Below are 21,701 nucleotides of genomic sequence, written 5' to 3' on the forward strand. Positions count from 1 at the left end.
TCGTCGGCGCTAATCAGTAATCCCAAAAGCTTGAGCTATTAAAAATATGCAATTAATTCATTTAAAGAGTACAGATACAGCGTCCACCGGTCTCAATTGTAACTTAGCCCACTCAACCTTACGCCACTTCTAACATAACTTGGCTACAGGACAGGATACTATCCCATTTAAGCCAATATATACAATAAAAAAATACGATATAAAAGATACTCTATTTATTTCTATAGATAATTTCATATTCAGTACATCATAATAAATCAATTAAAATATATTTTCTACAAACCAATCGAAAAACAAAAAATATAGATCCTTATGTATTTTCACCTCAATTCCCATTTACTGTTAAATGAACTTCAATACCAAACAAACCTTACTTACTGTCGTTAAATAAGTTTCAATACCAAACAAACCCTCATATTTCGTTTCAACAATTTATAACTTTCAAAAAATATTACATATTTTTATTTGGAACCACAAGTTTGTAATTTATTTACCATACCAATTAGGTTGAAAGGTTGTTGGAAAATTGTACATTGTGATTAACGATCCAACCACATAAAGAAATGGCAAAATTTCTTTAATTATGATACTGTAATATATCTACTAGTTAAAAGCCTAGATTCCACCGCTACACTAACCACTTTCCAACTTGATTTTCACACTGATAATTTAAATATATTAAAATTTAAAAAATATAAAGGATTTCTAAAATATTGGACTTTGCTTAAAGGCATATTTTGTTGTCCAAAAGTAACTGAAGTGAAAAAAGATATTTTTGCAAAAGTAATTTTTGTAGAAGTAATTTTTCGGTTCGATTGTTTGGTTGGCTATAAAATGAAATATAAAAACTATAGTTTTGTAATTTTAATTCTTTAATTATATTTACAAAGGTGAAATTGTAAACAAACGATATATACTCGCAATTTAAATTAAAATTTTAAATAATTTAAATTTAGAATTAAAAAATTATTTTTAAAATTTAAATTTAAACTTAAACTGAGATGAATTTATAATTAAAATTTAAGACATAAATTAAATTTATAATTTGAATTTAAAGTTTAAGCTATAAGCCTATAACTCGTAACTAAAATTAAATTCTAAAATAAAAGTTTAACATAAAAATTAGAATATTTATTCGAATTTGAATTCATAATATAAATTTACAATTTGATTCTTTATTTTAATTTAATTTTTTATCTCAAAATTTTGAATTCAAATATGAATTCGCAATTTGCATTAATATTTAAATTAAAATTAAAATTTGAGTTTATATCACAATAACTGAATATTGAATTCATAATTCAAATTCAAAGTTCAAACTGAGATCATTATTGAAATTAAATATAAATAGCAAATTTAAATTTGAATTTGAATTTCCACTTGAAAATATAAATTTTCAGTCAATAATTTGAATTTATAGTTAGAATAATTTGAATTCAAAGTTCAAATTGAAGTTCCTAAGGAAAAATAATGTGATTAAAGTTTAAACTTCAAATTAAATTTGAAATTTAAATTCTAGAATTCAAATTTAAATAAAAATAAATATTTAAATATTTAAATTTAAATAGAAAAGTTATAAATTTGAATTTAAAAATTTTATGTTGAATTTGAATTTACAAATAAAATTCAACATGTGATCTAATTAAATTTAAGTTCTAGAATCCAAATTTAAATAAAAATAAATATTTAACCCAAGAAAGAAAGGATAAATCTTTACTTGCAACTCAGTGTATAATAATACTCCATATACCGCACAGTATATTAAATGATTGATAAAATATTTCAGAATTAGTACTGTAAAATAAAATATAATATAAAATATTTAAATAGTTTATTGTATAGTATAAATTTATTTTTAATGCGTATTTTAGAGTCAGTTTACAATGCAATCGGTGCATCCAAATTTTCATTGGACATTTGGCAACTTCTTATTAGTTCATTGTTGGCTCTTTATTTTTTTAGATGCGACCCATCTATAGTGAGAATTCATATATTCTAATAGATAGATAGATGTGCTGGCGTTCGCATTATATCAATTCAGAAAATCGTTATGATGATGCAACAAGAGGTTCACAATAGGACACTAGATTACTACACCTTAGAAAATCTTTGTGCTCCCAACCATAAGAATTACTAAACAGAGATAATTAAAGACAAAGAACACGTTTAATAAACTTACATAACCAAGAAAAAAAAAAAAAAAAAAACAGATTAGGGTCCCTCATATTCTTTTACCTCATCCGCAAGTATGAACTCTATATCTCCTCTCAACGGTGTGAGCTATCGCCAATGAACAACTCGAAGTTTTCAGAAAAACTCGTAACACTCGATCTTAATCTTGCTTACAGCTGCAGTCAAAAAAAAATAAGTGGATTTTTTTAAAAAAAATATAGTTTGTTGACAACTGACCTGGTATACGAAGGAACCATAGGAGAGTTGTTAGTCATTAGCTTTAAAGCCCTCGCAGCATCATGCAGCCACCTCATTAATGTGTTGGGTGTAGCTTTTCCCAGGTGGGATGAAAATCAAATCATCCCAACCAGAGTTTTTATCGTTAATCTGTAGATAGGAGATAGAATAAGAATTTTGTCTACTCAAAAATTTGTCCAGTTATCAGAAATAACATGCTAGTTTCGACCCACCTCCATTTTTTTTAAGACGTCTTCCAAACTCCCGACCTGGAAAGAAGCAAACATGACAGATCAGTTCTTCGAGAAAGAAAAGAAACAGAAGTGGGAGTAGAGAAGAAATACCATAATTTGTTGAGAAAAGCCAGATCCTCTCGAAGCTTTTGAGACTTTTAAAAGTTCTCTTTCTATATCTTCCTGAACGGAAAAGGAAAAAATGCGCAACTATATTATTTTCTTCACATTTTTAGCCAAATCTCATGACATAAACCAAGTAGTGCCAGACCTTTTGGAAATATATGGGGCAGTACCGCCTGTTCTTCTTCTTAATAACCAAAAGATCTGACTGCGCCAAAGCAAAGACAGAGTTGTTGTAACCAAGAAAAAGTGAATTTGGCTTTATATGTAGACCATAACAAACAAAGGAATCACTTAAGTAAGAAGCCTCAAGCAGTTAGCACAAAGTGAACATGAAACAAAACTCATTCTTCACAATACATAAAAAGAAAGGAGGTCTAATTCAAATTTTCATCGAAATTTATCAATTACGTTCGTACTTTAGACCTTTGTTCTCGATGCAGGAATAAAGTTCTCCATCATTCCAACAATTAAAAAAAAATTTGGAAGTTTTCCATATCTAAACAACCTCACACAGAAATACAGTATTCTGAAAATATAATAGAAGTCGGAACAAGATGTACCTGGAACACCGGAACTCCATCAAAACCTTTTGATAGATCAGAGGATTTCAACTGAAAATCCAAGAAATGTATCAAGACAGTGGAAGAAAGGGCAGCAAGAAATAAATTGAGGCAGTTGCAAAAATATGGAAGTCGGTAACTAATTTATAGTTCCTAAAAGATCAAGAGCCTGTATAGTACCAAGAGCTTCTAACTGTCTAAGTCGAACATGCTTTGGTAAGCAAAAGATAGAAAAGATTAGGTGAGGAAAAATTATATCTACAAGGATTCTTTAAGTCTAAAGTCAGCAGGAAAGTAAAACCACTCAACAATTGGAATTAAAACAAGTGCAAAAATCAATGAAATTGAGGGTTTGTCTGGATCCATGAACATCTTGGTCGGCATATCTCTTTTGTTTAGTTTAGAGTCATGTGGTAAATGGTTGAGGGTAAGTATGCAAAGGCGTCCACGGCCATATAGCATATATAACCTCTAAGTCACTTTTCTTGACAAATAATAAATCATCTTATAAGTGGAATGCATTAAGAGAAATCATGATTATGAGGACCTTATAACAAACTAAAATCAAACTCCCAGGTTGCCATTACAAACAACAATCATGGGTTCGCACAAGTTATAACTTATAACCAGACAACTTATTCCAATATCCAAAATGGCTTTAATCCTTTGCATAGTCAAGTCAATCAGAGAAACATAATTTTCAGCTATCGGCAGGCAGCAACTAAATATAACTTGGTTATCTCACTGTCCTTAACTTGTCTTAATACCTTTTCCTCAGCAGCGAGGTCTACAAGCCATAGCACTGTGTAAGAAATCTACTTGAAATTTGTCAAAGAAGATTAGCTCTAGATAAAACAAAATAATCCCTTAGGTTAAATAATATCCGAAATTAGTGTCCATAAAAAGTTTCTGATTAGCAGATATTAATAATTCAATATATTATGCTGGCATGATAGCGCACAATTTTAAGTTCTTTGCAACTCTTAGGACATGAGAAAAGATGATAGTTGGCAGTGCTGGTGCATCTTAACCAATCTAGCAAGAAATCAAGTAGCTATGGAGAAGCTTTTCTAATAAAATCATTAAATTGATTAAAGAAACTAAATGGTGTACACTCATCTAAGAGATTCAGAACTCTTTGAGCTATCCTTCAGCATAAAATTTTAAGTGATACGGCATTCCTTGATGCATCATCTAGCATACAGATCAAAGCAACAAATGAATAATATAATAGAGAAATTATGCACCACCTACTTTTACTTGATTTTGTTATGTAGTACTAGTGTGCTAGCCTTTCTTCGGACCTTAGGTCTTCCCCATCTTCAGGATCCTAAACAAAAGCGCAAGCCCATGTAGGGGCCTCCTAAGATCTCCATTCAGCATGATAAGACCACTCTGACCATTTCACCTTGAAACTTCGGCACTTCTCCTAATAAACTTGTTTCACACCCTTTCCCCAACGTTATTCATTTGCATCATCTCAGTAGACTACTTGTCTTATCCATATACATATAGTGTAGTATTATGTGTATTGCGACCTATAATCGTCAAGAGGGGAACAAATCTTTATTATCAATAAACGAATAATTACTCACATCTCACCCAAAAACACTTATTTATTATTTCCAGAGACTCTTTCTGTCAGTTGGACCAATATCGATAGGAATACAAGATCTATGTGTCAGACAAATTCTAGTATCCATTCTCAAATCATCTCCTATTTTTTCTGATGACAAAACACATCACAAGTAATGCTGTAATAGATTTAACGTTTCAAATTTTCATTTAGAATTTCTATGCTTACAGTAATAATATTTTCATACTTCATGCAGTCCATAATCCATTAATCCACTTAGATGATCTCCAAACATGGACCATGGCAATTTTTTCTACCAACTAATTAGTACTCATAATAAAAATTTTATTAGCGAGAAGAGACATGACACTAACACTAACAAGTCACGATCCTCTAATTGCCCTAAGACACATTGACAATGTACTTATTTAACTTTCTTACAAGGAAGAACATTTTTACATTACATGGTGCCATTTCAAAGAGCAACAGCCAAGTACGCACTGAATTAGATGATATACATGTATATCCCACATTACTAAATTTGAAATCAGCTAAAGAAGAAAACTTAAAGTGCATACCTCGAGAGCATTTTTAATCTGAAGAGGATCAGGCAAGAACCGGAAAGCAATACCTTCAACCTTCAGCATATAAACCTGCAAATTTAAAAATTACCAAAATAGGCATATTATACTAATAAAAAAAGGAGGATTCATAAGGTCGTAAAAACAACCACGAAGTCTACTAGGATGGCATGCCCTCACTGGCCCATTTGCATACTTTGACGTAAAACAGGCACAATGAACTAGTGACTAATCATATAAATAGCGGAAAGAGGAATAGAAGGGGAGGTATGGTCAGTTGTATTTTCACTCATATGGTTATATTCCATTTAGCCAAAACAAACACAAGAAAGCTATACTATGTCTTTCTTACCACTTCTCAGGTCAATTTGATCTTACTCTCCCTCGTAAAGAACCCTCAAATTACTTCCCTCCTTACCAGCAAGCTTATTGATCATGTCCAAACCATTAACATACTGAGATCAATATTACCGCTAATATTTTAGATATTCACCGGACTGTGTCTTTCCGCTTATACTATAATTCAGAAGATAGCATGTTACCATCTCAAACGAATTGTCTCACAAAGATTGCAAAATCGAAAGCTAAACATTCTTGATCAAGTTGATCTCCAATCCCAATATTTCTTTAAAAACATGTGTAGTTGCCTGGGGATAAGAACCTAGAAAATACAGATCTACGCAATAAAGAATTATCTTACGTTTCATAATGTGATCCATTAATAATGTCATCTTGTTATAGAATGTTTATCGACACTTTCAGACATCACAAAATGATTCTGCATTCCCCTTTCACAATGTAGATACGAAAAAAGATTTCAACAAAGATTCCCTGATTGTCTGGAAAATGATGCTAAATACAACAAAAAGGCTCACTCTTCTTATTAGCTCTTTCAAGATGTCTTTTAACATGAACAAATTTTACCTTTCCAATTCAAACTAATCTATCTTGAATCTCAAATTTTTAACTCTGTTGACATTATATAAAAATAGCAGGAACTTTCGAATTAATACAATTCTCTTCTATTCCACATGAAATTGCAGTACCGCACGGCATTTTTTTATCAAGCTACCATTGCTCTTCTTGCAAATTCATCATATTTTTTCCTTTCACTCTTAGGGATATAAATACACTTATCATCTATTTCACATCTCTTCAAATGTGAGCCAATCAGTGCAGACTCGTAGAGATTTACAAGATGAAATGCAAGAAAGGAAAACAAACCTGGTCGAGGGTAATTGGCACCACTCTCGCCCCCTTTCCCAGCACCGGCTGTCGAAGCTGGACCTGTAAACAATCACAAAGAACCCATATTTACAGCAAATCCCCACTCTTTCAAAGAATCCCACGAGAGAGAAGACACACAAAGAAAAGGTAGGGCAAAAAATAAGAAAAGAAAGAGACCTGAGAGAGGAGCGATTGGGCGTCTTCTTGGCGAAAGCAAAGGAGCCCTAGGGATCTGAGGCTATTGTTGGGATCGGAGATGAGCACGAACTCGTTGTTGGAGTTGCTCACGGTGTACACCGCCGTCCCCGTGAGAGTCCTCGCCACGGCCTCGGGGCTCAGCGCGAGGTCGAACGCTCGCTTTTCCCGCGGCGGCGCCGCCGCAGCCGCGATGGCCGGGCGCTGCGCGGCGAGGGCGGCGGCGGCGGCTGCTCCAGCGATGCGGCGGCCCTCCTCGACGCGCGCGGAGAGGTCGGAGCCGAGGCGGGAGAGGTGGTGGTGGATGAAGGACGAGAGCGACTCAATAGGGTTTGGGGAGGGAGAAGGGGAGAACGACGACGACGACGACGACGACGACGACGACTTCATGGGAGCGGCGGAGAGGGGGAGAGAAGGAGCACTCGGCATTTCTTGGAGTTCTCTCTCGCGAGGTCTCGTTTTTTTCTTTTTTTCTTTTTTTTCTTCGTTTTTATTGTCGTGTCAGCTTTGTGTATCATGGCTTTGGATGCGGTTCCTTTTCTTCGGCGAGGTGTTCGTTTTGCTGGGTGAGGGGTTTGCGTCGGGCGCGGATCCTGTGCGGAACAGGATGCAGAATACTGCTGCAACCTGGTCAAGTGGATGACTTTTGGTTTGGATACCATATTAGAACAAAATTATCTTAAATTATCTTAATAATGATCATAGATAATAATTATTAACACCAAATTATTTTTTAATTGAATTGAACACCGCAAGATGAAAAAGCAATGTTGGAACGGCATGGTTATTTTGCATCTTAACAGACCAGTATAATGCCGCTAAATTGCTAAATTTTTTTGTCTCCCTTAAAATTACTTTTTTCTGTAATCTTTGTCTATCTTATAATTATTTCATCTGTTCTGAAAAATAATTGTATTTTTCTACAACCAAGATTGAAGATTAAGGTCCTAGATGTACTCGTTTTCTTTTACTGGTGACTTTTTTAAGAGAAATTATTTTTCGCATGTTAAGTTTCTTCACTTTGCGGTCTATTATGACCTTGCATTATTACAGGGAAGCGAATAATATCAACCAAAATTGATCCACATGTATCTCAACGTGTACGAGAAGCATCCTACTTAAAGATACATGTGTTATAACTATTTAATGAGCAGGTGATTTTACTTAAAAGGATCGTTGATTTCTCCTTAGGCGAAACAACATTGACATATCTGAATGCTTAACAAGAGTTTATTTTCTGGTGAATCACCTTTTTTGGCCAAAAATTACTCACTGCAAATTATATGTTCTTTTTTTTTGAGAGAGAGAGAAGATAGCATGCTACCGCTTCATTCATTTAGAAAATGAATTTAGCTACAAAAGGAAGCAACAAAGGCCTTGCGATATGATACGAAAAAAAAAAAAAAGTCAACCAGGTTTACTACATGGTCCTCGGCACCATAACTCCTTGAGGGATCTGATCTCAAACAGCAGGGACCCCATCGAGCGTTTTGTCTTTTCGAAAATTCTTCTGTTTCGCTCTAACCACAAAACCCACCACATTGTGGATATAAGCACCATATCTCTTTCCCCCTGCACTCCCCGCTTATTACATGTCTCTTCCCAAATCTCAATAACAGACAAGCAAAAACGATAACGACGTTTGTTTGAAAGAAGTCCTTCGACAAGAGCCGTGGTACTCGAACATTCAGCAAACAGGTGGTTGACACTCTCCCTGTACTCGTCACCACTCTAGCGGCCTCTTTAGGAGATTGTCCGCAGTGAGCACTTTGTTTTTCAGAACTAGCCACACGAAAATTTTGACTTTAAGTGGTGATCCCATCTTCCACATACAATCATATCTTTTAACGGCTACTCCACTATCTTGAAGGAAAAGATACAATGATTTCACCAAAAATATTTCTGAAGGCGTCCACCTCCATCTAACGTCATCCGGACAGTTAGTAAGGGCCAAGGCGTCGACCGAGTCCATAAATTGTTGTGCTAGGGTATTATCAGTTTGTGAAGTACAAGAGAACCCTGCCATTATTTTATGCCACCTCCACCCATTCCCATTCCAGCACTCATGTACTCTTAGATTTCTGCTAGTGACTTTGTCAAAGATTCCCAACTGACTAATGCGGAGGGAAAGGTGATCACACCAGATGTCGTTCCAGAAATCTACCCTTTTTCCGTCACCGATTGAGAATGATATTCCACACTTGAAGATCTCTCTGGTCGTGAGAACACTCCACCACCAGAACGAGAACGGTTTGAACGATTGACCTTCCAATAGTGGTTTCCTCCTATGGTAATATATTGCATTTAGAAGAGCACCCCACTGATGGTTTCTTTTGGCAAAGAACCTCCACCACCATTTAGCCACTAGTGCAATGTTCATGGTTTCAAGATCCTTGACCCCTAATCCTCCCTCATTTCTGCTCCTGCACACTGATTTCCACTGTACAAGGCATTGACCCCCCACGACTGTTGTAGTCCCCCTCCAGAAAAAAGCCCTTCTCAGTCCTTCAAGGCGACGCAAAACCCATTTTGGTGCTTTGAACACTGAGAAGAAGTATAACGGCAGATTCAAAAGGACCGAATTGACGAGTACCAGCCGACCTCCTTTCGAAAGGAGTTTAGATTGTCATCCTTCGATCCTTTTCTCCATTTTACCTATAATGGCCCACCAGTCGTCCTTTTTCAAGCAGCCAATCTGCAATGGTAGTCCTAGATATCGCATCGGTAAGGCCCCTAATTTACATCCCAGTATTATCGCAAATCTGCTGCCCAGGTTGGTATTCTCACCCATATAGAATAGTTCCGACTTACAGCGATTGATCTTTAATCCCGATGCCCATTCGAAGGCTTGCCAGATGAATAAGAGATTTCGTATCTGGTTTCTTTTGGCTTGACAAAAGAAAATAGTGTCATCAGCGTACTGTAGGATAGTTATCTTAGTGTTTTCATTCGGTCCTACACCTCTCAACAATCCATTTTGGGCAGCTCATTCTGTCATTCTAGCCAGCCCTTCCGCTACCAGTAGGAAGAGGTACGGGAATAAAGGATCACCCTGTCGCAGTCCCCGTTTGGTCTTAATCCATTTAGTCGGTTCTTTGTTGACCAAGACCGCTACTTTAGCCCTAGTAACGCATAGGTCGATCCACTCACACCATTTACGGCTTGCCCCAAGCCATACGAGCACTTTTCGTAGAAAAGCCCAACTCACTCGGCCGTAGCAAATTATATGTTCTAACTCACTCGGTCATAGCAGATGCGAAATCTCTTATTCATCTGGCAAATTATACGAGCACTTTTCGTAGAAAAGCCCAAATTATATGTTCTAACATCACAAGAAACAGGGTGGGGAAATAATATTTAGTTTGAGGAAGCATCTAATTCATGAAAGGCACTTGATATTCTTATTCTTTCTTCCGATCACTGATGACCACATAATCCATCTTTTCTTCCATTCTTCCATATTCTTAAGCTTAAAGGAAGAATGCTATTCCTTGGTCCAGAAAGTAACCTCAGAGAATTTGAAACCCCAAAATCTTTCTGTAACTATCAGGAATCTCGGCAACATATATAACACAAAAGATATCTACGTTTGTTTGTTCATAGAAAGTTTCTTGTTTGTAGCCGTTCGCGATTAGTTCCTACATCAAAGAAACCGAAACATGTCGCAGTTGAGAATTCTCAGTTTCAAGTACCATTTATCCAAGCTCCCATTGAAGCCCGTGAAGGGGCTATCCTTCAAAGACCGGCAATTCTCCGACATGTTGCTTACCTTCGAGCCGGACGTCGACGACATGAAGAAAGTGTTCGGGAAGATGGCGGGCCCAAACGGGAAGATCAGCACGAAGGATCTCAAGCGGCTGCTGCAGAAGCTGGGGAAGGCGCCCGATGAGGCGTGTCAGCTGGCCGGAGATATGGTGTGGGCTGCGGATACGAACAAAGACGGGTTCATAGATTTCAGCGAGTTCATGGAGGTGCACAAGAAGGGGGTGCGGATGAGCGACATCAAGCAGGCGTTCCTTATGTACGATCGCGACAGAGACGGGCGGATCAGCGCGGAGGAGCTGAGGGACATGTTGCTGAAGCTCGGGGAGAGCTACTGCTTGGCGCAGTGCGAGATGATGGTGAAGCGGGTGGACAGAGACGGGGACGGCCTCGACATGCAGGACTTCATGGCCATGATGACCCGCCCACGGAAGAAGCCATGAATATCCCAGCAAAAGACTATGCCAAAACATGTTATGATACGTTCAGATTTTACATTAATTTGAGCGGTTTTTATGGTTGTCGTGCAGCATCCTGCTTTCCTGTTGTCACTCGGAATCTCCTCCGACTCTCTATTATTATCATTAAGGAGAGCAAAACTTCTATTTCTTAGCTCAACATCCTTCATACTAACTAGAGCAAAAGAATTAGTAGATCTGTTCTGCTCAAAATAAGGTTGTGAACTTATAATCATGGAATCGACTCGATTATCAGATTATAAGTTCATTTCATATCGTACCAGACTGGAATAGAATTATGTACGTTCTTATTAGGAGAAAAACTATGTTTACATATGGATTCCTACGTCCGTACATTTTATTTAGAATTAGCAAATAATTTGGGTTCCATATTTACTTATTTGGGATTCTATTGAATCAAGAAATATGTTTGATCGTACATCTTTTTGATATATATAAGGTATCCTCCGGATAATTCAAATCGAAGCAATTTGATGTCTGACTCAGGCCTATATGACTGATTGATAGAAATACTCTAACACTTCACCTTTGTCATATATTCCATATATCACATTAGTTAATGCCATATTCATGGAATACGATTCACTAAGTAATTCAAATTTAACTAATTGATGCCATATTTTCTGCAATGAAAGAAAAGCTGCAGAGCATACGGATTCCAATTTCCTGAGCATTGTCTCAGTATGATAGTAGAAGATAAAACAGAAAATACATAGTAACCATAGCTCCATAAATTCATCAATTAAGGGCGAAAACATGATTTTGGTCTCTCTTTTCTCATCTGATCATGCCTCCTGGGATGGCTGGGGCTCCGACGACTATGTTCCCCATTACACCGCGCTTCTGCCGATCCATATTAGCGTTCCAACCTTCATTTACAATACATACTAAATTACATTAAACATCCTAATAATTTCGAAAAAAAAAAAGCTCATGGTTTGTTTTTTCTATTACTAGTAGTAATGAAATGGCTTGAAAATAAATAGTTGGTATATTATCTAATTCACGGCGCTCATGTTGTTAATGATTTGGACCCTTCTTAAGAAAGGATGGCTTGTTCTTTCTCATCCAATTAACCTATGAATAGGAAAAGAATTTCTTTTAGACTTGAAGAGAAAAAGAAATAAACACTAATTACGTTTTCGCTTTTTAACTGATTTAATAAAGTAGAATCTGGCCAATCTACGAACAAATTCTGCAAATATCTGTTTGATCATGTGAATCGCATCATTTACATAATTTTCGTGATAAATTCGTCTTATGCCAAGTTCTGTATTGTTTGTTTTTTAAACGAAGTTTTCATGCATGTAAAAAAGATATAGAAGTGGTCAGAGCATTGCTCGTAATTCTACCGATTAAGATGATTGATAAACAACAAAAAAATTAAAACTCGGAGATAAAATTTTTCTTACTTCTTTATCTTTTTTTTTTTAAAAAATTTTTTGGAAGGTTGTTGTCTCTCATTTAGCGGTGGTATATATACAGTAATCAATCATAAGCCATGTCCAATAGTTTTTATCCATTGAAAAGTCTTAACTTTCATAATTTGTTATATTTGGCATAATTGTATTTTAAGTACAAAATATTTTATCTTATTTCAAAAAAATGGTTTAGAGAACGAATATACTATGTCTATTTAGACATTTAATCAAACTTCTCAATTACCCAATACCTAAAAAATCCATAACGATGTCAAACAACGGACTATATATATATATATATATATATATATAGAGCAGGCTGCTGTGCTCATAGCGAGCACGGAGGCCTCCGTGCTCTGAGCCGTTTTCGATGATGGAGTTTTCGAATCGCGATCGGCTCCGTTAAACTTGATCTAGCGTATTTTAATTTTCTAGAAAATAATTTTTGTGATTTTCGATATCATTTACCTAAGCAATCGAAAGGATTCAAAATCAATTAATTTTTAACGGCTGAAATAAATCCTTTAAAAAGTGTGATATAGTACTAAATTTTTCTATCAAAATATAGATCTTGTTGTAGATAGTATAGAAGAATTTTCTATCAAAATTCATCTGATTTGAATACTTCTACACACGTTAAACTGAAAACGGCAGACTATCAACACATAAAAATTATGGATTTTGGAATCCTTGTAGATCACTAGGTAAATGATATCGAAAAATCGCAAAAAATATATTTCTAGAAACTTCAAATAGCATAGATCAAAGTCTAACGAGCCGATCGCGATTCAAAATTCCATCATCAGAAAAGGCTCAGGAGCACAGAGCCTCCGTGCTCCCTGAACGCAGACAGCAGCCCTGCCTAATATTATATATATATATATAATATATTATATATATATATATATATAATAGATTAGCTACTATGCTCGAAAGATGGAGCCCTTCCGTGCTTTCCAGTCGTTTTCCATGTTGCGACGGTTCGAATCGTCAATCGGCTCCAATGAACTTGATCTAAGTATTTAAGTATCAAAAATAAATTTTGTAATTTTTCGATATGCATTTGCCTAGTGAACTAAAGTTCAAATCAACGGCTGGAAAAAAAAACTTACAAAACGTATAATATGACATTAAAATTTATGATCAAGATATTGATCTTGTTTATAATATGTAATAAGAATTTTCTATCAAAATTTCACGTGATTTTGATATTTCTATACCGTTAAACTTGCAAACACGGCTCAGCCACGCATTTAAAACTATTGATTTGAGCTCCTTCTGACACTAGGTCAAATGCTATTGAAAATCATATAAATTTATTTTCCCAAGTACTTCAATACTCAGATCAAAGTTAACGGAGCCGTAGTCGAACTATTTGAAAATCGCAACATCGAAAACGACCTGACAAGCACGAGGCTCCGTGCTTCCAGAAGAGCATATAGCTCACTCATAATATATTAATATATATTATAAAGTCGCTACTATGCATCGTACACGAGCGCACCGTGCTACCAATTTTTTCGATGATGGCTTCCAAATCGACGATCGGCTTCCGTTAGACTTGATCTAACACTATGAAAGTAATTTGAAACAAATTTCAGATTTTTTGAGAACCATCATTTGACTAGTGATCAACAGATTCAAATAGTGACAATTTTAAATGCCGATGCTGGTGGTTTGTGATTAAACCGGTGTAAAACAACCAAAATGCGATGAAAATTTTATAGAAAATTCTTATTCACTATAGTAGTAAGATCAGTATACTGATCTTGAATTAAATCTTTAATATATTATTCATAGAATTTTTATTCTTCAGACCGTTCAAACTTTGACTACTTGGTTTGATAGTAAATAATCGAAAAAAAATTTTATAAGAATTTATTTCTAAGATAACTTTCAATAGTGTAGATAAACGCTAACGGACGCGATCGTCGATTTGGAAGCCGCACATCGAAAACAACTTGGTAGCGACGAGAGTACACTCATGTGCTAAACGTCTATAAGTATAGTTGTACCTAGTTCTATATAAATATACTACCAAGTTTCGCCGTTAGATCTACCTTTTGATGCATTTTCACCGTTATTCATACTATTTCAACCAACCACATCCACCACCTATGGGCCACATCATCCTACACAACACATCTCTTAATCCAATGGCCAAAAACTTGGTAGCATCAATGACTTGGTGCTATTAATAGCATAGTAGCCTAGTTCTATATATATATATATATATATATATATATATATATATATATATATATAGAGAGAGAGAGAGAGAGAGAGAGAGAGAGAGAGAGAGAGAGTTGAGCTAGAATACTATCGGTAGCAAACGGGCTACGTTGCCACCCATTTGTTTTTTATGATGGAGCCTCCAAATCAACGATCGGCACCGTTGAACATGATCTATACTATTTGAAGTATCTAGAAATCAAATTTTATGTTTTTTCGATATTGTTCTCTTGTCCATCAAGTGGGCGTAAAAATGAACGGCTGAAAATGAATATCTTCTAAAAAGTGATGATAGAAATTTTGTAATCAAGATCACTATTATAGATCTTGTTCTAAATAGTTTAAAGAATTTTCTAACCAAAATTCAATTGATTTAGAAAGCTTTACATCGTTAAATGAGAAAACGCCTCATATCTACCATTAAAATTACAAATTTTGAAATCCTTTTGAAATCCTTTGATCATTAGGTCAATGTTGTCGAAAAGATTTGAAATTTGGTTTCTAAACAGTTCAAGTGGTATAGATCATGTTCAACAGTACCGATCGTCGATTTGAAGGCTCCATCATCGAAAATAAATGGGTGGCAACGGAGCCGTTTTGCTACTGATAGCATTCCAGCTCAACTCTATATATATATATATGCTACTATACTATCAATAGTACCAAGCTCTTGGTACTATTGAGTTTTCGACCGTTGGATGAATAGATGTGCGGTTAGGATGATAGCGGTCCCCGATTAAATTGATAGTGGTCCCCTAGTGTTGAGTAGGTGGTTGGTTTAATAGTATAATCTAACGGGTGGGAATAACCAAAGGGTAGATCTAATGGTAGAAAACTCGATAATACCAAGGCTTGGTACTATCGATAGTATAGTAGCCGGACTGTGTGTGTATATATATTAATATTAATATATACTTATAGTTAATAGAGAGAAGAGAGAGAGAGAGAGAGAGAAGAGAGAAGAGAGAGAGAGAGAGAGACGAGAGGCCCCTACTATGCTATCTGCAACACGGAGCCTTCCGTGCTTCCTACCGTTTTCGACTGTTGCGATTTTCTGAGTATCGTCGATCGGCTCATGTAACTTGATTCTAGAGTATTTGGAGTACCTAGAAAATAAATTTTATATTTTTCGAGTATCATTTGCCTAGTGATCCGGACATGGGCTCAAAATCAAATAAATTTCAATGGCGCATAGTTGAGCCGTTTGCAGAGTTTAACGGTTAAAATATCCAAATCCTGTGAAAATTTTGATAGAAAATTCTTTATAGCAACTAGAAACAAGCATCAATATCTTGTGATTTAAAAATTTTAATGTCATATTAATTACATTTTATAAGATTTTATTTTAGCCGTTGATTTATGAGCCCCTTCGTCACATAGGCAAATGATATACGTAAAAACATAAAATTTTTTTCTAGTATGTCAAAATACTCTAATCAAATTTAACGGGAGCCGACGACGATTTGAAAGCCGCAAACATTCGAAAACATGAGCCTAGACAGCGGGAAGCTCCCGTGCTTCGATAGCATAAGAACCTTCGCTCATCTATGATCTAATATATATACTATATGTATATATATTATAATTGTATATATATATATATATATATTATAACATAGGCTATATGTATTAATAGCACCAAGATTGGTGCACAATTTAGCGCATTAGATTAGAGAATGCGGTTAGGATGATGTGGGCCCTATAGGGTTAATGGGTGTTTGTTGAATAGTAAAAAATGATCTACGGTGAAAATGATCAAAAGGATAGATCTAACGCGGAAAACTTGTAGCACTAAGTGCTCGTGCTATTAATAGTATAGTAGTCGGACTCTATAATATAACTAGCTACTATGCTAATTAATACAACCAATCATTGGTGCCTACCAAGTTTTTAGCCATTAGATTAAGAGATGTCGGTTAGGATGATGTGGGTCCCTAGGGTTTGAGTGGTGGTTGTTGAATAGTATGATCTAACGGGTGAAAATGATCCAAAGGATGATCTACCACGGCGGAAAACTTGGTAGCACTAAGTGCTTCGGTATTAAAAGTATATGTAGTCGGACTCTATATACTTAACTAGGGCTGATAGCTAATTAATACAACCAAGTCATTGGTGCCCCAACCAATTTTTTAGCCAATTAATTAAGAGATGTGCGGTTAGGAAGATGTGGCCTAGGGTTGAGTGGGTGGTTGGTTGATATTATCTAACGGGTGAAAAATGATCAAAAGGATAATCTAACGGCGGAAAACCTGGTAGCACAAAGTGCTTCGTCTATAATATATAGTAGTGGACTCTATATATATATCTAATATATATAATATATAATATATATATATAATATTATATATATAGTAGGGCTACTATACTTTTATGAGTATTGAGCCCTTCGTACTCATAAGTTGTTTTTGATGATGGAGCTTCCGAATCGACGATCCACTCTGTTCAATATGATCTAGAGTATTTGAAACTTTTAGAAAATAAATTTCGTAATTTTTCGAAATCATAATAAAGCCCATCAAGCGGGCATAAAATGAACAGTCAAAATCGAATGGCGTCCTAAAAATGAATGATCGGATCCTTTAATTTATGATCGGAGTTATTGATCTTTATCTAGGTAGTGAATAAAATTTTCTATCAAAACTTCAACCTATTCCTATTCATTTACATCGTTAAACTAGCAAGTATCTTATACCGGCCGTTAAAAATTGTCAGTTTTGTGAGCTTTTGATCGCAAGGCAAATGATGTCGAAAAATTATGAAATTTGATTTCTATAAGTTTTAAATATTCTAGATAATGTTTAACGGTGTGGATCGTCAATTTTGAAGCTTTGTCATAGAAAACAACTTATGAGTACGAGGACGATCGTACTCAAAAGAATATAGACTGTATACTAGCCGGACTATATATATCTATATATATGGTGTGTGGAGAGCTAGATGCAGATATATACTGACCGATTCCCAGATCGAAGCCTCTGCTCTTGAGCTCTCTGTACTCCTGGCACAGCGCGCAGGTCTCGCAGCAGAAGTGAACGAGGCAGTCGGGGACGGGGCCGTCTTCTAAGTCGTACTGGCCGCGCATTTTCGACCGGTAGAAGCACGAGTATAGGCATGCCAGCCCCGTCAAGCACAGCAGCCCATAAGCCATCCCACCCTCCACACATGCTGCATGTTGCCATCAAATTAACAAAACTCATACATTGCCCAGCAAAGTGATACAATTTACAAAAAAAATTTTAGGACTTGTTTGGCCCATCTAGGATTGTCATATATGAAATTTTATCCGAATTCAAATCCAAACAAAGTAGATTTATTCGATACTAAATGAATATAGTTTCAAATATGGATATTAAAAATGAAAGCTGACAGATTTGGATTCGGATATGGATTTTGATTGTACCCTATCCGACCCCGAAATTATTATTATTATTATTATTATTATTATTATTATTATATATATATATGCTTGATGTTGTACTTAAATTTTATATTTTAAAAATTTAGATGTAATACCGACCGTCCCTGAGCAAGCGGCAAAGGGCTTGGTGGTTGGTACCCGAAACCCAAGTTCGAATCCTAGTTGATTCACATTTCTAGCTAAGTTTATTTCTAAATGAAATAAATGAAGCGGGTAGCGTGCTACCTATCTCTCAAAAAAAAAAGAAGAAGATGTAAAGAGAAATAATTATTTCGGGTTTGGGCTCAGGTTTGGGTTTCGAATTTTTCGTTGAATTTGGATTTGGATATAAATTTTTAAAATCCATCAAATTCAGGTTTGGTTTTGGATTGGTTGTCGGATTCGGGTTCGGATTTGGATTCTTGAAAATCCACTCTGAATTCTACCCGTTGACATCCCGAAGTCCATCTATTTTAAACTATAGAGTCGGAATGAGATCTATTGATTCTGACATTTAATTTTTATTTTATAGTAATCTAATTTTGATTCTCTTTTCCCTCTTAAATGAGCTGCCCAGTTCATTTATAGCCCAATTTGATTTTGAATTCTGAATTGACTCATTCAAATCCTCTCTCACACCCTCTCCTCTTCCTTCATCACTCTTCTCTTTCGTAATCAAAATTCTCTTTTAAAATTCTAGATATTTATTCGATTTTCATTGTAATAATAAATCAAATATTTTTGGATAATTCGTCATTCTATTTTTTATTTCTATTTCAATCATAAACTAAGCGTGACCTTAGTTTCTTTCGCCTGGTCATTTGTTTCTACTCAAGTGTTCAATAAATTAGAAAGGGCAATAAAATACTGTCAAAATAGTGTTATTAGTTAAAAAAAAAAAAAAAAGGATATAAGTATTACTTCAACTTTTGTCCACTAATATTATCACTCCTTTTTTTAACTAAAACCTGAATTTTTAAACCTAGAAGTTTAAATGGAGAATTGTAATCCTACAAATTTTTTGCGTCATAGCTTATGGGTGTATGGATCGACGTAAAATAAATTGAAAAATTATTTTCGATATGAAAAATACTTTTCCGCTTACTTGATTCGACGTAAAAATATTTTTTTTGTAAAAGCTTTTTAAAAATTTGGGAAAAAATTGAAGTTCTTATTTTTCGCTGTGGAAAATAAAAACTCAATTAAGCTACATAAATTTTTTTTCATTTATTTTTTTTAATATAAAAAATTTTTTTTTTCTTTTCAACCAAATAAATATTAATAATTTCTTTTTGCTACAACCCTACTAGAATATGAAGACTGAGAAGAAGGGAGATTCGGGTTAAGAAACGTTTCTTACAGCATGACCCTCTGTCGACTATGTCAGCGATCTGGCCGAACGTGATGCATGGGCATAAGCACGTTATCACACCTTCAACATCAACAAACCAACCACAAAAAATAAAAAATTAAAACAAAACAAAAAGATAAACTAGATCAAACTCGATCAACTTAATAAAGAACTAGTTCTCAAACGAGTCGCAATGGTTTGCGATGAGCACTTGTTTAGCTTCTTTTTTTTTTTTTTTTTGAGANTTTTCCGCCGAGATTTGGCGGAAAACGAAAACCTTCCTTTTACATGAAATCTGTGAAAATATTTTTTCTGTAAAATTTTTTTACATGGAATCAAACGCTAGAAAAATAGTTTTTCACTGAAAAAAAATTTTCTAACCAGTTTTACGGAGAACCAAACGCCCCCTAAAACCAAACATGTGAGCATTTCTTTTTCACTTTAATGCTTCTGGTACATATATCGGGTCAAATATTTGCCTAAAAAAAAAAAAAAACTACTAGAATATGAAGACTGAGAAGAAGGGAGATTCGGGTTAAGAAACGTTTCTTACAGCATGACCCTCTGTCGACTATGTCAGCGATCTGGCCGAACGTGATGCATGGGCATAAGCACGTTATCACACCTTCAACATCAACAAACCAACCACAAAAAATAAAAAATTAAAACAAAACAAAAAGATAAACTAGATCAAACTCGATCAACTTAATAAAGAACTAGTTCTCAAACGAGTCGCAATGGTTTGCGATGAGCACTTGTTTAGCTTCTTTTTTTTTTTTTTTGAGAGATAGGTAGCACACTTCCCACTTCGTTTATTTCATTTAGAAATAAACTTAGCTGAAAATGTGAATCAACTAGGATTAATTCAAACTTAGGACCTCGGGTACCAACCACCAAATCCTTTGCCACTTGCTCTAGAAATAATTAATCCTTACAGTTGCCGGGGTCGTCGAGGCAGTGGAAAAGGCCGGTCGACCACCGCGTTAGGCCGCCGTGAGGTGGCGGATGCATCGGTTGACAGTTTGCGGGCGGCACCGGTGACGGAACCGCAGCGACGCCGTAGCTGTGGTAGGCTTGTGGAGGAGGAGCAGGATACATTTGTTTTGGCCCAGTACTTCTTTTTTTGTCAACTGTGTTAGAGGTAAATGCTCCAATGTATAATGCTTATTTGTAACTTAACCACACTGGCTCCTAGAAGGCTCACATGGTGTGTCTCTTGTATTAGCTCTCTAATCCTTCAGTATGAAGAGTACGTACTTTGGCCGGTTTCCAACGTAGTGTTTGACCTAATCATCTACATTTAAATTTGAATTCAAACTACACAAGGGTTCCCTATTTCTCTCCTTTTTTATCTTATCTAAACATTCCACAGCTATGATTGACTCTAGCATGCCACAGTTATCAAATCCGAACAGTTAAATCATTTGTAATAGTCATATGCACACTGCTATTCATTATTTACGTATATCGAATTAGTAGTTTGTTGAGAATGTTATATATATATATATATATATATATATATATATTATAGTTGAGGCTTAATGCTATCGGAAGCACGAGTTTTCGTGCTGTCCAGCCGTTTCGATGCTTAGGACTTCGAATCGCTCGCATCGGCTCTTAACTTTGATCTTAGAGTATTTTGATAGTACCTATAAAATAAATTTTATGATTTTACAATATTATTTGCTTAGTGAATCGAAGGGGGCTCAAAATAACGCTGCAATAAAAATTTCAAAATGTCATGATATACATTACAATTTAATCAAGATTTGATCTGTTTGTTTATATATATAAAAATTTTCTATCAAAATTCAGTGTATGTGGATATTTCCGCCGTTAAACTTGCCAACACGGCTCACTCGACAGCCATTGAATTTGTTGATTTTTGAGAACCATGCGATCACTAGGCAAATTATATCGAAATAATAATTTATTTTCTAGGGTACTCAAGATACTCTAGTCAAGTTAACGGACGACGATCACGATTCGAAAGTCGCAACATCAAAACGAGCTAGCACGGAAGTCCATTGCTGACGTGATAGCATGGCCTCACCTCATATATATATATATATTATATATATATATAATATATATAATTATATATTATATATATATAGTATATTTATTAATAATATATATAACGGCTCGCAAA

The 21,701-nt window shown here is 35.3% G+C and overlaps 3 protein-coding genes across 4 annotated transcripts; 1 reads left to right on the forward strand and 2 right to left on the reverse strand.

Annotated features, from left to right (window-relative positions):
* LOC109712093 (protein TIC 22, chloroplastic) lies at window positions 2,004-7,443 on the reverse strand. Of its 2 annotated transcripts, XR_002216779.1 has the most exons (9): window positions 6,890-7,443; window positions 6,710-6,772; window positions 5,483-5,557; window positions 3,329-3,379; window positions 2,914-2,973; window positions 2,754-2,825; window positions 2,643-2,678; window positions 2,410-2,559; window positions 2,028-2,348 (listed from the first exon to the last, which is right to left on the reverse strand). XR_002216779.1 is itself a non-coding variant. In XM_020235524.1 (8 exons), exons 1-8 carry the CDS (start codon window positions 7,334-7,336, stop codon window positions 2,470-2,472), a joined length of 894 nt encoding a protein of 297 aa, XP_020091113.1. In that variant the 5' UTR covers window positions 7,337-7,443; the 3' UTR covers window positions 2,004-2,469. The 2 variants fall into 2 exon arrangements, 1 of the variants encoding a protein (XP_020091113.1); XM_020235524.1 differs by having other exon boundaries at window positions 2,004-2,559.
* LOC109711907 (calmodulin-beta-like) lies at window positions 10,458-11,527 on the forward strand. Its single transcript, XM_020235269.1, has one exon. It carries the CDS (start codon window positions 10,567-10,569, stop codon window positions 11,110-11,112), a length of 546 nt encoding a protein of 181 aa, XP_020090858.1. The 5' UTR covers window positions 10,458-10,566; the 3' UTR covers window positions 11,113-11,527.
* LOC109712074 (cell number regulator 1-like) lies at window positions 11,768-20,721 on the reverse strand. Its single transcript, XM_020235502.1, has 4 exons — window positions 20,485-20,721; window positions 20,103-20,174; window positions 17,757-17,966; window positions 11,768-12,017 (listed from the first exon to the last, which is right to left on the reverse strand). Exons 1-4 carry the CDS (start codon window positions 20,645-20,647, stop codon window positions 11,926-11,928), a joined length of 537 nt encoding a protein of 178 aa, XP_020091091.1. The 5' UTR covers window positions 20,648-20,721; the 3' UTR covers window positions 11,768-11,925.

The sequence above is a fragment of the Ananas comosus genome, linkage group 6 (genome assembly GCF_001540865.1).
Source record: "Ananas comosus cultivar F153 linkage group 6, ASM154086v1, whole genome shotgun sequence".
Lineage (NCBI taxonomy): Eukaryota > Viridiplantae > Streptophyta > Magnoliopsida > Poales > Bromeliaceae > Ananas > Ananas comosus.